Raw genomic sequence first — 18,693 nt, forward strand, 5'->3', positions numbered from 1 at the left:
TTTCGAATGGATCTCAAGCATAACAGCTTTGACACTTTGCCAGTATGCTGAATTACCCTAAAACAGAGCAGCTTCTGAGGCTGGGTGCTTTTGAAGCTTTACAGGAGAAAACACAGTGGGTAAAACTTGAGAATAATACATATCAAAGCAACTTTCTTCCTGGTGCTTTCCACAAAAAAGGTTCTCTCATTTTTAGATTGTAATCACCCACCCCACATCATCTTCTTTCATTGCCAGCCCAGGTGATGCTCTAAGGAGCTCTCAGCTCCTGCAGCACACTCTGCCACCACTCCCCAACTCTGGGTCAGCCCCATGCACAGCTAAGAAGAGTCAGGAAATTCAACTGCTCCATTTTAGAGAACAGAAGAGGTTTCAGAAAATACTGTTATAGTTTCACAGGGCAGCTCTGATGGCATCTCATGAGCTCCTTTAATGAAAACACTGAAGTATCTAATTAACAAGTTAGGAAGTTAGGATTTACATTTACAGCATGTCTATTCTCTGGTATAAACAGGTTGACTGCGTGCTCTGTCACAACATGAAGCATGTGATGCAAGGCAAAATTTCCCTAAGCAGAGGTACCAGGCACTTGTGCATCGAGGGGCGTGCCAGTACTGTGTCTCACCTCACTCTGCCTGCCTAAAGCCACCAGGAGCCACTTAGTATCCCTGAGCCCCAGTCCTTGGCAGCATCATGCGTAGCATAGACTTAGCAGACACTGCCATCTGCATTCAGAAACATGTCAGAGGACTCTGGAAGGAAACCAGGCGTAGGTATAACTTTGTGCCAGAGCATTTGCTCAGGAAGCGTGAGGTCAAGGTTTAGGGTACTGAGCAGAAGCGATAGGCCAGAGCCGACATCCTAGGCTCTTTCGATTTTCCCAGACTTTAGAGGGCTTAGAAAAGTTCATCTCATCCTCATGATTTCTGAAGTGAGATCCCAAACTGAAGAGCTGAAACCAGAACAAAACTTTGTAGCACATACATGCCTCTTCTGTAACCACTGAACATAAAAGCAAAACTCCCCAAATTTAGGAGGTTGCAAGGAATCACGTAAGTGGCTTTTACCTTTTGTATCTGGACTTCTTCACTCTGTCGTTGTCTCAGTCCTGGTCTCCTCTCCTCTGTTTCCCTCTTCTCACCCCATTTTATTTTTATTTTTGTTCCACCAGGTATAATTTCCGAGGCTTCCGCTGGCTCCAGGCTATGATCTTTGCCATAGAAGAAATAAACAGTAGTCCAACTCTCCTTCCCAACATGACCCTAGGATACAGGATATTTGACACTTGCAATACAGTATCTAAAGCTCTTGAGGCCACGCTGAGTTTTGTGGCTCAGAACAAGATAGACTCCTTGAACCTGGACGAGTTCTGCAACTGCTCAGAACATATCCCTTCCACTATTGCGGTCGTGGGGGCAACCGGCTCTGGCATCTCGACTGCTGTGGCCAATCTGCTGGGACTCTTTTACATACCTCAGGTATGCTTTCAGTTTTCTGTTTGAGTTACAGCTGCGGGTATTGCTCTTTGGAGGGAATCTTTGAGTACATTATGGAACCAGGACAAGGTACTGCACTGCTGCCTTACACGTTCCATCTCTGTTTCAAACAAAGGAAGGTTTAGAAGTGCAATGGCCTTAACTGCAGGAATAGTGGCCCCGACCAACAAGATAGGGCTTTAATGAGGAAGCTTCCCTAGAGATGTGAACAACATAGAGTGTGGAAACAGATGTAGTCTGATAACATCCTCTTGAAAATGCTCTTATAGACACCTTATTTCCATCAAATATAGCCCCCAAAGGACAGCAATCAGCTTCTACTAGTGTTTCTAAGGAAACAATTGAAGGTAATAGACCTGGAAACCAAAGTAAAAGGGATAAAGCACATGAGGAAAGAAGAAACGTTATTAAAATCAGCCATGATCTAGGTTTGTGCATTTGACGAGAAATTTGTAGTGCAGTACATACAGTGCTGTATTACATTTATTTAAATGATTTAAAATGCATCTTCTGTTGTGGTGGAATTGAGTTGTCTTAAACAACCCCTCTGCCTCACTTCACAAGACAAGAGAAGATAGAAAACTTCAGCTTCATGATGCAGTTGGTAAGCACAGTACATTATAGTATTAATATTGTTATTAATGCATTACTATTACTGTATTAAAAATTATTATTAAATTATGTGATGCATGCATTCTGCTAATGTTAGCTTAGGTTACTTGAGGTTAGGTTAGGTTAGCTTAGGGTATGTCACAGCAAGTATCTACCTCAACTCACTTATATATACCATTGTTCAGTGAGGTGTGACAGTACATCCTTGGAGGGTTGAGGGGCAATGCAGTGGGAAGCACTGGCTTCTAAAGTAGGACAACAGTTTACATGAAAGAAAGCAATCTACTTTCCTCCAAACTTATCAAATCAAAATAAATAATTTTTTTTTAGTCAGATATAGAATTCTTCGGGCTCACATTTTCCAGAAATGTATTTGAGCCAGTACAGGTACGTGGAGTGGCTGTGCCAGATTTTCCATCCCATTCTCTGCCAACGTGTCCTAAGTGAACACCAGAAGGCCTCAAAGGGAGTTCAGCCACTATGGCTTGCTTAATATTTGCCATTTCCAACAGAACCCCAAGGAAAGGAACAATACAAAATGTAGGGGCTTTCTGATGGTGAAAATGTGTCTTGCTAGCAATTTGCAATCCCCAGACATAAAGGTTACCAAGCAGCCAGTAACAACATTCAGCCAACAGCAACTTAGTCTAGGAGTCCTGTAGAGTGGTTTAGTCTGTGAAAACGGGTGAGTTAGGTCAGATATTGGCAGTTGCCAGGCTTGACAGATTAGTTGTGGTGTTACTTCACCACGGTTACTGCCTAGTCGTGCCCAACTCCGACAGAGCCCACTTAAGGCAGAACTCAGTCACTGACAGCCACTCTAAGGTGTCTCAGCATCTGATCATTCAAGTAGGTGATCTGTAAAGTTGTTGCTTCTGCTGATCAGGTGCTGTGCAGGTTTTTTCTGGGTTGACCTGCCTTTCTTTTGCCCTAAGACTTCTAAAACAGGTTTGTGAGGGTGTGTGGATACACCAAGCCTTGTCCTGGGATAATCTGTGTTGTGGTGTAGTTATGCCAGCTCCTGTGTCTCGGCATCCTTCTTGCTGTCTGCCTTCTCCTCTGGGGCCAGTGCCGGCATCCACACTCCCATCCTTTTGTTTAACAAACTTATTGCTCTACCAAGACCCTAAGTGGACTATGAGACTGACATATTGTAGCTTGATGTTATTGCTCTTGATTTTGGGTTTCCACACTAAAGACAACTTTGGAAAAAGTGCTTGGCCTTATCCACCTATGCGTTGCCTTGTGTTTCTGATTCCTCTTCTAAAATTAATACAGATGCAAGAGCTCACGTGAGTCCTTGTATCAAGATTGTGTCATGATGCACTCTCAGTCTTTATTTCAGCCAGGGCTCAGATTCCAATCAGTACCACAAATGAAGAAACAAGGATTGTTGTCTGCCTGGTGCACAGTAATATATCGTGTCTATTTAATATTATGAGTCCGACCCTCTCACAGGAGTCTGAAAAAATGGACATCCAGTCTCTGAGCAGAGCAAGAATGATTTAAGCTAAGACCAATACCTACTATCTAAATATTGCCCAGAGCAGCATTGGAAGGTGGCGTATAATAAACACTGTGGTGGCATTTTAAGGCATATTGTTAATTTACACATCACATTACCAGGTGAACAAGGGCAGCTGAGAATGGTTGGTGGGTTGGACTGAAAATAAGAGGTGTTTGCAGTTCTAAGACTTTTCCCTTTGAACAGGGAATTGTGTTTGTGCTACAAGGAAGTAGCCTTGTCTAGAGGTTGCTGAAACAGAAAGATGTCAGGAGGTTCAATTCTGGAATGAAATCTCAGCCAGGTGGTTGAAGTATGAGAACTGAAAGCAGGCTTTTAAACTGGGAGTTGTTGGACAGTATTGGAATATACATTATCGCTGCCATTCATTGCAAGGCCATTAGCAAATCCATGCTTAATAGACCCTACATTTCGGTGCAAGTTGCAGGTATGTTTTACAATTGATGTTAAGGCTTATTACTTATTCTGTTGACATAGAAACAGAAAATATTATGACTCCAATTCCGTTTCTCAGTGTTTCACCTCAGTATGCACTTACAGCACATGCAGGAGTGGGGTACCTTGCTTATACCCTCTGCACTAGGTGTTAGGAGATGAGAGTAGCACTGGGCAAGATCCTATCCAGGGAGGAGTATAGGTCTATGAAAGGATGATTTACTCCTGTGGCCCTTGAAAATGCGCTAGGAGACCTCCTTTTCTTTCTTCTTGCAGAAACATTAATTGCCAGAGTTTAAGGAAGAGATGAGGTTTTCTGTAAATTTCTGCTTTGTACGAAATGAACTATTTATAGAAGGCTTTTTCAAAGCAAGAGTCAGTCCTAAAGAGTTCAGATGCCAGTCACAGAATGGAAAGATAAGTGAGTTTTGCAAGTCTGCCAGATCTTTAAACTATTCTCTTCTGGCTTTTATGGTTTTCTTCCTACTTGTAGAAAATCCAAATTATGTCTTAAGAGAATATGGCACTTGCTATGGTTAGGGGGAAAAAGTATTTCTTGATAGCCTTAAGAAAGGAAATCAAATCCTGTTTTAATGGTAAAACATAGTGGCTCGTGGAGTGTGTAGTGTCTACTGGCTTCTTTGCTGGTTCTGGCCAGCAGTTGGGAGATACTGCTAAGGTAGTATTGACCAGCATAACCTTAACACTCTGCAGGGTCAACACCACATTCTCCTTACTTCATCTGGCAGGGATTGTATATACCATGCATATGGTGCCTGATGGAGCCTGTTTAAGGATGGGGTCTGAGGTGAGAGTGAAAGAGGGACTCCTCAGAATAGGTCCAGGATGGCAATACCAGCCTGCTGTCTCATGTGTAGCTCAGGACGGAGGAAGCCTGCATTTTGTCTGAATTATGTGTGTTGTCCTTGCTTATCTAAAAGATTCTTTCTTCATGTTTCTAGATTTAGCAGGAAGTGTGGCAAGGTGCATGTAGGCCACCTGTAGCTCACCTCTTTGCCGTTCCTCTAAGCTAGTCTCAGTGTTTCTCTCCCTTAGATTCTTTATGTTACAGGCGGACATGAGTTTCCTCCAGTCTCTATAAGTCCAAGCAGCTGCTCCTGTATGTGTCCCTCTTTAAGAGAGTCAAAGCTAGAAGAACACAGAGACTCTCCGAGTGGATCATATGCAATCACAGGCTAAGAGTCTGTGGCTGCCAGTGTGGCGCTCAGCTGTCTCCGCATGCCATCCAAAGTTACACTGGTTGAGAGTGATGCTAGGTATATGCAGCCATTTTATTCCCAGGTGTTTCACTTCATGGTGTGTTTTGCTTGTTCATTGTGCTCTCACAGGTCAGCTATGCTTCGTCCAGTCGTCTCTTGAGCAATAAGAACCAGTTCAAGTCCTTCCTCCGCACAATCCCCAATGATGAACATCAGGCCACAGCAATGGCAGACATCATTGAGTACTTTCGCTGGAACTGGGTGGGAACAATTGCTGCCGACGATGACTATGGCCGGCCAGGGATTGAAAAGTTTCGGGAGGAGGCGGAGGAGAGAGATATCTGCATTGATTTTAGCGAGCTCATCTCCCAGTATTCGGACGAAGAGGAGATCCAGCAGGTGGTGGAGGTAATCCAGAACTCCACGGCAAGGGTTATTGTTGTTTTCTCCAGTGGCCCGGACCTGGAGCCCCTCATCAAAGAGATTGTAAGGCGAAATATCACTGGCAAGATCTGGCTGGCGAGTGAGGCCTGGGCCAGCTCTTCCCTTATAGCCATGCCAGAGTTCTTCCGTGTCATTGGGAGCACCATTGGGTTTGCACTGAAGGCAGGACAGATCCCAGGTTTTCGTGAGTTCCTGCAGAAGGTGCATCCCAAGAAGTCGACCAACAATGGCTTTGCCAAGGAGTTTTGGGAAGAAACGTTTAACTGCTATCTCCCTGATGGGTCCAAAAATTCCCCAACTTCAACTTCTTTCCACAAAGGCCATGAAGAGGGACTGGGAGCTGGAAATGGAACGGCTGCCTTCCGACCTCCGTGCACAGGGGATGAGAACATCACCAGTGTGGAGACACCATACATGGACTACACACACTTGCGGATATCCTATAACGTGTATTTGGCAGTGTATTCTATTGCCCATGCCTTGCAGGATATATATACCTGTACCCCTGGGAAAGGACTCTTCACTAATGGATCTTGTGCAGACATTAAGAAGGTTGAGGCATGGCAGGTAAGTCCTTCATTTTTGTGTCTATGCAATATACTTGCAGAAAAGAAAACAGCTGTCCCAGAGCTCTTGGAGTGCCTTTCACAATCCTAGCTTTCAGAGACAGTGTCAGGCTTCTGGGGTGTAGCATATCACTGTGTACAAGTCAGGTGCACACTCTCACTCCACAGGGAACCTAAGGTAAGTTGTGTTAGGTTTGCCTGCAGTGAAAGGGGCTTAAACTAAGTTAAATTTTCATGCATTCTCTACAGGCCAAAAGTGCACACACAGATAATCACCACAACCTGGCTGACGCAAGGTAACTTGATCATATATTGAGCCCTTACATAAACAAGGGGGCCTGGAGAGAGTACATAAACAAGGAAAACAGCTTTTCGAGTTCATGTTCTTTGGCAAGCTCTACGTCTTTTGCAACGCCATAGCAATTTTCCATACAGGCCGTATTTTTTTTCCACGGTTTTAAGCTTCTATGCAATCAAACTGAAGCAGGTTGAGTAATGAAAGAAAATAACGTGTGGCTGTCTGGCAAATAATAGATAGCTGCTTTGATTTGGCAGTGATATTTGTGAACTGATAGAATGTTATTAATGACTTAGCCATGTTTAGCCATTCATTTGATGTCTTCTGTCCAGAGATGGATTCTGGCATTTTATCTTCTGATCCTTTATGAATACTCTGTACCGTACCATATGTTTGATTGTGCTATCCAATGTGATATTCAGTATGTGTTTTTAACATCTACTGCATTCTTAAACAACTGAATTAGCTTGTAAGGCTATCAAATGAAGTTATGCCAAGTATGTAGCAAATTCTGTTTGCCCCATTCTGGTTATCACAGAAAACTTGGACCCCAGCATACCTGAAATCAGAACAACGTGATGAATCAGGACAACATGCAGATGAATGTAAGGAGGATCACATCCCTGTTTGCATGTGTAATTTCCCCTAATCAAAATGAAGGCTATTTGTGCCACAAACTTTGCAGATGTTGGATCAGCATTCGCATGTGGGAACTGCAGTTTGGTTCCTGTCTGTTCTCAGTCAACTCAAAGTAAAAGGCTTTGTCGTGGCATTTATGGGAAATCTGCATTGCTCAGGGTGTACCTGATTGAGTTTACCGAAACCACTTTACTCAGAGTTGATGAGTATGGGGTTTGACCCTGTTTTAGGGGAGTCCTATGACTTCTGGCTCTCTCTGAGGTTTCTGTCTTTCAACGCTATTCTGCTTTCCCGGAGCATACAGGGAGAAGCGGGCAAGTCACAGAGACATTTAGCTTTCACTGTGTCTGTAAAAATCATCCAGAACAAATATATTTTTATTTCATTCCCTTATGCCTTGTCAACTTGGAAAGTAAAGAACGGTATTCTTACTGTGGCTAAGTAAAATAATACAGTGTTTCTTGAGGATTCCACAGTCGTGAAAAATGTCCTCTTGTTTCTGCATTGTTTGTCTGGTGCTGGAGGATGGCTGTAGGAAAACGTAAAGCATCCTAGTGATCAAGGGTTTGGGTATGCATCCTTGCCTTAAAGGAGGGAATCAACATCAAGAAAGAGCATGTGGGTGATAACACGCTTGGATTGGAATAGCGGATACAGCAAAAATACAGGCTGTATTTGAAATTATCACTGTGGTGTTGGATGTCAAGCATATTTGATATTTGTGCATTTTTTCACTTCATTTCAAAATCAAACACATGAATAGCCGGTAAATGCCAAATATGTGTGCATACCTATTTCATATCAGGCTTTGCAGCTAATTACCCTTGGGAAGCTTTCCTCAGCCCTAGGGGTAATGAGTTCACCTCACAAATGTGCACCCTCTAGCATCTCCAGAGAGTGGTTCTGACAACGAAACAGAAGAAAACCTTTCTATGGAAGTGAATCTCATTTGCAGCACTACTTCTGCTGGTGGTCAGCACCTGCACCCTCTTCTCACAATTGCCTCAAAGGTTTCTTGACAGAAAGCAGCCTGAGAGAGCGAGGATGGTGTTAGGAAGCCTCCACCTCTGAGACTGGAGGCAGCAGCTGCTGCTACCCTCTGCAATCACTGACCAGATGGTGTGTGGGACAGATAAGGTGAACCTGGTGAACTTGTGGCTCCATTAACCTGAGCTCCTGTCCAGAGCGGTCCTTGTCAGCAGGGTCAGTGGCTGAGGAGGGTAAATGCTGTGTTCCACAATTTAATTATGTACCATTTAATTTTGTTGCCTTTCAATGGTGTTAATCCATTAACACCTATTATTTATTTGTTGTCTGCTAATTGCTAATTTGATGTACTCAGAATATAAATATTTTTGGAGGAACTGGTTTATGTAATTTGTGGAAGATCCTTGTGTAGGTCTATATAAAAAAAAAGTAACATTTCTACCTCAGTGATCGTTTTGTTTGAATTGGACGGCAGGAAGCCTAGCACAGAATTACTGTGAGCTGGTTAAACTGTGTGCAATTGTCCTCTTAAGAATTTACCATCCACCATTTAAGAAAGCTCTAAATATGTTTCAGCATGGATTTTTCTGTGTCTCCAAAGTTGAAATATCAAATACTAACAAGTTTCTTCTTTACTTACTTATAGCTACTTGTATAAGAAGCTGCATACTCATTTTCTACCGTTGAGTCAGTGGTCTGGGACAGACACTGTCCATAAACCTAGTCTTACTTCCTTTTGTTTTACCAACACCTCTGAAGCTGGCAGTGGTATCTTCTTTAAAGATGGGACAGGTCACCCCAAGCTCACAGGCTGCCAACAGCATGCGCAGAGGTGTGGGCACAGGCAGACTGATGAGCAGGCAGGGCAGCTTTCCAGCAGGAGCTGTGCCGCTCACTCCACATGTGCACCTGCCCGTGGGGTTCGAAGTTCTCTATCTGAAAATGGGAAAACTGGCATTTCTGTATTCTACAGAAAATTACAGGCTTTAATAGGATGTCTGCACTACGTATTCTGAGCAATGTATATGCCTGCAGATGTCATGTTTTAAGAACCTACCCTGCTGCAAGGCAGAAGATAATCCAGGTGCCCACCTTTGCAAGATGCCTGCAAAAAGTAGATAGTATTCTCTGCATGTGCCATTGTTGCATCCTGCACAATATTGGTCAAGATCAGATTAATTACTTCTTTTTACAGTGTTTTGTTCAGGTAACAAAAAGGTGCAGGGCAATCCAGAACAAAACAGACAAGCAGTTTCTGTCACATTTGGAAAAGGCAAAATTATACAAATTGCACTAAGGATTAAATTGCATGACTGCACATAGAACAGAAAGAATCCTCTTAAAGGACACTGTCACCTCCAATTCTCAGATACCCATTCGCTTTCTCTGGTGGGCTGTGATTATTTTAGGAGATTGCAGTATTGAGTAGGGCTAATTGCTAATTCTTTGTGTTGCTCTGGTTCATGGTGCCCCCGAATACAGGCTCTCCCATAAACTGCAGGATAGCAATGGGAAAGTATGGCAAGAGGTGGGACATGGGCTCAGGACTCCTATACTGATGCTGCCTCTTTGTGAAAATTTCCTGCATTTTTGGCCTGTTTCTCCATAACAGCTGAAACAGCCTGCTTTTGAGGCCCTTTTTTTTTTCCTATGTATCTTCCTTGATAATATTCCCCAGGTCCCTCAAATTCCTTTACTTTCTTAGTCTCTGCTCATATGGCTATTCCCATGGTCACTTCTAACAGCAGACCCATCTCTTTGTTTTTCAGTTCTCTTCTGAGGAAAGATTTGTAACACCACATTTACGTGAGCCTCTCTGCTATCTTTCTCATTTCAAATACTAGGTTGTCCTGCAAAAAAAAAAAAAAAAAAAAAAAAAAGGAAAACCAGTAAGAAATCCTAATCTGTCCTTCAGAGCAAATATTTATTACTTCATATTCCTTATGTGTGAGAAGAGGAAAAAAATCTGTCTTTACCTCAGTAATATTTCACTCCATGTTTCTGCCCATTCATTTGACTTCTTGATGATTGCCAACAAGCAGCTGATGGGCCTCTCTTTCTGTCTTACTGTAAAAGCATTGCAATTAAATGGGAAAGATAGGCTCCCACGGATTTGGGAAAGCACAGATGTGGAGCCACCGGGTCACAGAGCAGAGCATCATTAGTTGGACTCCCAGATTACTTACAGGTTCATGAACTTTGGCAGGTTCATGAGTGAAAAATAAGATAGCTCTTTTAGGCACCAAGGCAAAGCATGCTGCACGGGCTGAAAAATGTGCTGTCCTAACGATCGGCAGGTTAGAGACGCGTTCACGTAAATAATTCTGTGCCTAGAAATCTGATTGACCTCAGACTTAGTGAAAAGCTGCCATATGGTGTTCCACAAAATAAAAGCGAATACCAATTAACTTCACCTAGCAACATTTAAAGTCTTTTATTACACCTGTGCACCTACCAGCCAACAGTTCCTTCCTCTGTGCTGGTGATACTCGTTATGAAGAGGTAAAAATGGATTGGCGCCTTCTCCAACTTCACATTTAGGAATATCTGGGTGGCTGGAAATTGATTCTGCAAGGCTTTAAAGAAGTGAATAATGCCTTAGGTGACACAGGTCTCTCCGGATCTTTGAGCCTAAGGGCTTAGCTATTTTGTGCCAGTTGAGCTGTATAGGCCTGTCTGAACAGTTAAAGTGGAAACACCTGCTTTGTGGTATAGAGAATAAAACAATATCAGAACAGATATTAACTGAGGCTGGCATGAAAATTAGACATTTGGGAAGAATTGCAATGAAGATACAGCAAGCTGCTGAACATCAGGCAACTGCAAACCCTCAGCTACTAAGCATTACAAATGAAGTCGAGATGGTTTTGTTACGAACAGAAAGCAAGCATTTCATCTGTGTGCCTTTGTTGTGGGAGGCTGAATTGAGAGGCAAACAACTTGAGCCACAGACAAAAATGTGTGAGTCAATAGAGCAAACACAGCTATTTCCCCACCAGGGCAATAACAGATGATCACTTATTCATCAGTTTGGAGATTACAACTTGCTGTCAGCTGAGAGCAACACTTATGAGCTCTTCAACTAAGCAGACAATAAATGAAGTATTATTTAGATGTCTCTGCAACTAAAAGGAGAAGGATTTAACTGGACCTTACTGAAGGGGGGTCAGGCCTGTAATGTCACCAGTAGAAAAGGTACAGGAAAATCATCGCTCAACAGGATTGTTAGAAGAATAGTGGATGAACTACCTGCAGCAAATACACAACCTGTAAGAGGTGAAGCAACAGCTGTGGTTGTTAAATGCTTGATAGAGAATGGCTTAGGGATTCTTCTGAATTGGGGTAGTACACACTGCCTGATGACAAAAAAAAATGCAGTGTTTCTGCTCTGCTCCCCCCAAACATGTTCAGTTTTTCATAAATTCACTTATATGTTGCATTGCAATAAAATCTGTATATGAAAATATGTATTTTCTAATATTTATAAGCTCATTTTTACCTTTGTCACTTGAGGGAAGGAAGTTCATTTTTCAGCCTATGTTGGACCTGGGGACTTCAGGGAAGGCTCCATGAGTTGCCCATATAATGTGTCTGTAGTGACTTCAGATAATAATTACCCCAAGAATTTCCAGGACATTAGGTCCTTTTACTAGGACACAGGATGTCTGTGTTACACAAAAGGGTGTAAGGTTTCTTCTAGGACTAACCGTTTCTGATGCTACTAACAAATGGAGCTGGTGACAAGGGGCAGCTTGAGAGCCCCCTAAAGCTACTCAGAAAGTGAGGTGAGGAATCAAGTGGATTTATCAAAAATTCAGATTTGTGTGTTACAATCACCCCTCTGACTTGGCTAATTTATATTTATCACAAGGTAGGGTTCAAGCTAATTTCCAAGGCATGATAATCATAGTGTAATTTGTTATTTCTTTTCTTTCTGTGTGGTCAGCCATCTTCACAGATATATTACTAGCTTGCCACATAGTTTTATCCCAAAAGTGAACTTTCAAGCACTATGAAGGACTGGGTTGCTCCACACAGCGGGTAAAGTTTAGAGGAAGGAGAACTAATTACTAAAGGAGGCTTTTGCCTTATTGAATTAGAAGAGCTATCTCCTCACTGGAGCAGAAGCAATATTTTGCCCAGAAAGGACATTTACCTGTGCCTCTAGGAGGAATTACATGAAGGTTATTTACGAACTGTAGGAATCAAAGCCTTGACAAGAGATTTCTTTGTTGGCTGAGATTTATATTGACAAAGGAAATGGAAAGAACACTTTTAAGCTAGTAGTCAAGTGGAATGTGTGACTAAATAGAGTGAATCTGCTGGAACTTCAGTTGACCACTGATGGGACCTGGGACTGCACATGCAACAGATGCCCATTCTAGATGTCTGAAACGGTTGCATGAGTTCAGTCAACTCAGTGTGAATGCCAGAAACTTTAGGACTTTTTTTTTTAAAATGGACAGTAGTTCTTGAAAATATTATAAATAACCATAGAACTCAGTTTTGATGAATTACTATTGTTCTGTTAAAAGAGATGACACCAAGGTTGTCATTCTAACACAGAGATATGACTTACCAAAGCATTGAAGTAATTCATCCTATGGTACCAAATAAGAAAGAATTTACAGTTGAAAGCCAAAAGCTGTGACTGCCTCCTGGCCTACAGACAGGCACAGTTCTTCAAATCAATATCAGCAGCATTCTGTGCAGGATGCAGTTTCAGACTTTGTTGGGATTTTGAAGAGACTGATCCACAAAGGGCTGTGAAGAGAAAGCAACAGCAAATGTGTACGCATATGCAGACTTGTTCTCTGCTCAGCTTGGTAAAGACAGCATTTAACACCTACTGGAAAAGACATTTCAATCAGGTTTGGGTTATGCAGGACATTATATTTGAATTATGCTACTTAAAAACACTAAGCCTGTAGGATAGCCATTGGCTCTGTTATTAGCTTTACTAATTGGACAATTAATTATATATTATTTAGTATTGAATTTAGAATTAAATTAATAAAAAGGGCTCTATCTTAAGCTTTTAAATACTTCACTATAACAGCTGCTGTGCAGTATGGTGACATCCCAAGAGCATTAAAACATCATTAACTCAGGCAGGACTTCTGGCAGTAGATCCTTCACAATCAGTACCACAGCATCCGGGGCCATTGTATGAAATGGATTTCTTCATATTATATTTGTTACCAGCGAAAAACAAAGCAATTATGACATCAACTCTGGACTGGGTGGTCATGATGGTTCTTTCATATCGTGGCTGTAGGTAAAGACATCAATATACAGAGTACAGTACAAAATACCATCTAACAACGCTGACAGCTAGCTCTCACTGTAGCTGTACCATTGCCTTTGTATGTTCAGAGACCATCTCCCTCCACAAAGCCTTAACAGAAACCTAAAAATGTTTAAATAGAGTCAATTTCCAAAGGGTCATGTAGCTTGAATCCCTTTGTACAGTAAACTATGTAAATTTATGCCTTGTTGAGGAAAGTAATCTTGATCTAGCTAAGGGTTGCTTCATACTGAATGTAAAGCCTAAGTATTTCACTTCCAAAGGGCTGTGTTTGCCAGTAAAACAGATTTATTTTCCCCAAAGACATGCTGACCAGCAGACCTTTTTTTATTAGCATGATCCATGGCAGGTCACACCTCTTGTCACAGATTGTGTCTTATTTCTAGTTGGGATTTAACTGACCTTTAATTTCATTGGTCCTTCGTTGGCCTTGGTTTATTAGATTTAAAAGTACAGATGAAGTACTCATGATTTTTCTCTGTACGATATTTATGCATATTGATCAAATTATTCCTCCATCTAATCTTGATAATTTAAACACAGTGGGTTTCAGTCATATGTTTTCTGTGTTATTTCTGTATCTTGTCCATTTATTCATCCTTCTTTTCAATATATATTCAGTATTGCTCTAACAGTCAGATAGTCAGATAATTGTCTAACAGTCAAACAGTGAGAAAAAAACTCTACTTTTACATACACTTATTCTTCATTTATACGTGCTCAACCTTCTTTGCCACAGCATGCAATGGAAAGGTCTCATTAAGTTACCAGTAAAACTTTGTAGGACATGGTACCCTTTCTGTGGCTGGTATTTGTTACACCTTAATATGTAAGTCTGAATTTCACTATATTAAACACAGATGTCAGAGCACTACCTAGTGGAATGCTTTGTCTCAATTATTATTTACCATCATGTTAATCCATGCATTTTTAGCAGATTTTCCCAGCAGTGCTGTTGTATTTGCTGTGAGAGTATTGATGAACATATTGGATAACAGTGAGTTGCTTACTGAGGCTGGAAGAATTCCCAATAAACTGATGATCTGTCTCTCTGGATATCTGGTTTTACAGATCTCTTGGGCAATTCTTGGTCCATGACTGAATGCTTTACATTAAACGTAAAGCCTAGATATTTCACTTCTAAATGGCTGCGTCTGTCAGCCAAACTTGGATTTAACAAGATCTGTATTCCTCCAAGCCTTATTGACTGGCAGCAATTATGTTTCTGTCCTGTAATTTATTGTAATTGATCCTCGACCCAAAACTCTGTTTTCCCATTGTTTTCCTGGGACTGATGTTGGGCTAACCTGCCTTTCATTACAGAGGTTAATGCCTTTTATAATACTGTCTTTTATAATACTGTCTGTGCTATGCAGCTGGAGGCTGACTCTGGAGCAGCCCACTGAGCCGAAAGACAAGCCTTTGTAAGAGGGGCTAGCTCTGATTCATGTCCTGCACAGGCTGACACAGGTTCAGACTTCAGGCACACTGTTGGGAGTGCACGTGCACCAGAAAGGTGGATCAGCATTGCTGTGGAATAATATTAGATAGCATATTGACTTTGCAATTCAAAGCCAATGGCATTTTTATGTGCATATCATAAACTTACTGGAATAGGAGTGCTGTGATGAACTGTCTGATTCTGTCATCCTTTTAGATCCCATTTGAATTGCTCAGGCTCTCTAAACTCTTTTTAAGGTCCTTTGACCTCTGTTAATGTCACATTATGGCTCCAAATCAAGTGCCCTTGGGATAAATATGTCCAGGATATTTTTTTTTTCTGATAGCAAGGGCAATAACATATCATTCATGCAGCTTTCCTGCTCCTCCTTACCTGTCTCTTTAGCTTTCCATCCTCTCTAGCTGCCTTATACAACCTGATGTCATGAGGGTCTGGCATACATAATACCTTTCAATTTTAATATATTCAAGAGATCTCTTAATATTTTGCCTGGCAATTTTTTCTCTTCGTTCTCCAGGGTTTTTTTTTTATTTTCTATCTTCCACTATTATTATACGTATGCTTTGCAGCCTTGTTTGAATGATCTATGTTGAATTAGTGCTTTTAGAGTACCCCATAATAAATACTGCTGTTTAAGCTTCAGCTGCATGATGAGGGTAGCAATGTATCATTAGCTCTTAATTAATGAGCTTTTGTTTTAATGAACACAGCTAAAATTTCTGAACTGATAATGAGTTTATCATGCATGCAATACAGTCATTCAGTCTTTTCCTCTAGCTTGTCTATGGATTTTCTCCATTCTTTTGGGTGCAGAGACCTTTGTCATCACTGGCCTGTGTTTGTATATCACTGGGGCAGAGACTCGTCAGAAGCCTGCTTGATTTTGTACAGCATTATGTTCTACATCTAGGGATTCTCCACAGACATTATTTTTTGTTTTGCTGCTATGAGTTTTGTCCTGATTACTAGGAACTGCATTAATGCTCACAGTATTTGTCAAGGAGAGGAAAGATGCTGTCGTTTCAGCCATTTTTCTCCAGAAGAAATCTGCTGCAGTCAGTAGATCAAATGGAAGTCTCTTTGGGAAGGCACTGAACCGGATCTGGAGCTACCAGAATTTGCAGGGACTCCTGAAATTGCATGTAGGAAGGATTCTTTTGGACTCTAGGGAACTAGTGGTGCAATGTCACACTTTGGGCCATACAGATATACTGGGCTAACGTTATACAGTTGCATCTTAATCTGAAAGAGAAAAAGGAGAAAATGTTAGATGGAAAACCTCTTCTCTCTTCTCCCTTGGAGTTAGTCAGACTCACTAATTGCAGTTAATTGAAACAACACTGTCCAAACAAGCATTTTGACGGACTCAAAATTGTTTCCCCTTATTCCTGTTAAAAAAGGTAATTACAATGAAAAATGCAGTGTGACTTGAAGGTCATATTTTGAAGTTTGACTTTAAAAAATGTAATTACACTGAATTTTAGTTGACTGGATTTCATATAATGTTTCCCTATGTAAATCTTTGGTTTCAGAAAATCCTGTAGTTGAGATGTATGCAGAGGATGTTCCCACTCTGTTTATTTCTTCATTTATCGTGTGGATTCAATTAAGGCCATGAACGTGAAAATTTCTTGCTGCATTTTCCAGTCATGTCACACTTAGCAAAATCATTATCCTTTATGATAGCATGCTTAAACGATTTGCTGTTAGCTATCAACATTGCATTAAGCAGTAGGAGCTCAGGCTTGCATTCTCTATGTGCACTAAGAACAGCGGGTATGCACATGGCCAGCATGAGTTTTGGAGGACCTTCAGGAACCAAAATAGCCTGGTCCCATACTTATTGTGTCCTGAGATCTCCTAACTGATAGTTAAATCATTCTGGAAAACCACCCGTGTGACGCCAAAATACTGTGAGATCATCTCTTAATTTCTTTTGGAGCCTCTGTGACTCAGCAGACAGGTCCTTCTGAAGCATTTAAAATCCAGTTTTGTAACGGCATCCAGACTTCTGCAAACACCAGTATATACTTAATGGGATTTTCTAAAGTATCTCAGTTATACCTGACTTGTTCAGCCTCTTTTGTGAAATCCACTAGGTCTGTGGGCTTGAATTCTTTCTGGACATCCTTGTAAACATAGCACTGTAGTAAGTCTGACCCTAAATCAGATTAGTCTCATTTTATATCAAGTCCCATTTTTAAATGCATGCCTTCAACATTTTTGGCTTAAGTCACTTGCTTCTACTGTGGTAGTAGCTATTAATTTGTTACTTCTGTCACCTTTTACTGTGAAGAAAGTTTCAAAGTTGCTGTGGTCTTGAATCAGCAAAGCAGTGTCCCTTGGGTGCTGGCTTGAAAACCACAGAAGCTAACCCATCGAGCCCAGTTACAGGCAGTCCAGCCGGTCCTTGTCCTAGGAAACGCTTAGCTTCATTGGTTCACCAGCAGACTGAGCACTCGCAGCATAGCATGAGATGAAGGGAGCACTAAGCACCTTACACTGAGCAGTAAGCGAGGTGATTCCAATACAGTCCAAGTTCCTCCCTCTCCTAGTTTCTCCAGGTTTCTATTGGAGGGCCTGCTTCTCTCTCACAAAAGAAAAACAAAATGTATGCATTTTGTTCATCAGAACTACTGCTGCCTTTCCCTGAGCAGAAGGCACTGGTCAGTGGAAGAGTGGGAGACATCTGTCTCTCAGCTGCCTAGGGATCTCATAGCCGTGATGGAAGCATAACCAAACTAAACCAATTATCAGTTAAAATATGCAATTCAACACATCTTGTCATGGCAGCTAGATGTCCTGTACTTCTCTGGAGGCCTGAATAAAGTCAGTCAGCTTTGCAGGGATAGGGGCCTCTGTTTCTGTGAGATTATGCCACCTCTTTCCCACAAATCACTACATGTGTCATAAACGGTTAAATAATCCTACACTTTTATTTCTCTTCAAATGGAAGTCAGACTGACTGTCTAAGACCTATCATCACCATCTCTGGACCTTTCTAATCTTCCTTTAATTTTATTCTTCTTTTCTAATCAAGTGACTAGATCTTACTGCATTTTCTGGGGGAAGCTGTACTGTTGATGTACACATTGGCACCATATTTTCAGGGTCATTGTCTTTTTTACTTTCATATCCTAATATTTTGTTTGCTTTTTCAACTGCATAATGCAGAGTATTTTTTACTGAGCTGCCCTAATGAATGGGTCTTTGTCTTGAGTAGTTAGTTTAATTTCCAATTAAGATTATGAATAGCTTAAATTATTACTTCTGACATACAGCACATTGTATTTGTCACACATTTAGCCTTCAGCGGTGCTGTCCATTGACCTACCTATCTTTATGAGGATGTCATTCAGTTCTTATTGAAGCATAACAACTTTGAATATTGAGTTATTCTCAGCCTTCACACAGCTATTCCTGGGTCTTGAGCCAAACTCTTTCTTCCACCGTGTTTTACAAGTCACTGGCAGATCTAGCCTTTCACCAGAGCTGGGATATCCACCCCAACTTGCCAGAATTCCTTTGCAGTATTGTCAGTGAATCTCTGGCTGACTATTAGTGTTCTTTCTCTTCAAGTCCTTGATGCTATCACTTCTTCCAGAGTTTATCTCCCTTTGTTCATCTGCACCTTTACCAACATGACAGTTTCAGTCCTGGAGTACAGTACAGTCCTTGCACACGAGGTGATGACTATTCTT

The 18,693-nt window shown here is 41.4% G+C and overlaps 1 protein-coding gene across 3 annotated transcripts in view; it reads left to right on the forward strand.

Annotated features, from left to right (window-relative positions):
- Window positions 1–18,693, forward strand: part of CASR (calcium sensing receptor) — a 75,243-nt gene that overhangs the window by 40,017 nt on the left and 16,533 nt on the right. For all 3 annotated transcript variants that reach the window (XM_054056866.1, XM_054056867.1, XM_054056868.1), the window contains exons 3-4: window positions 1,172–1,478; window positions 5,418–6,299. In XM_054056866.1, coding sequence (XP_053912841.1) covers window positions 1,172–1,478; window positions 5,418–6,299 — 1,189 coding nt within the window. The remainder of the gene's footprint in view (window positions 1–1,171; window positions 1,479–5,417; window positions 6,300–18,693) is intronic.

The sequence above is a fragment of the Cuculus canorus genome, chromosome 1, assembly GCF_017976375.1.
Source record: "Cuculus canorus isolate bCucCan1 chromosome 1, bCucCan1.pri, whole genome shotgun sequence".
Taxonomy (NCBI): domain Eukaryota; kingdom Metazoa; phylum Chordata; class Aves; order Cuculiformes; family Cuculidae; genus Cuculus; species Cuculus canorus.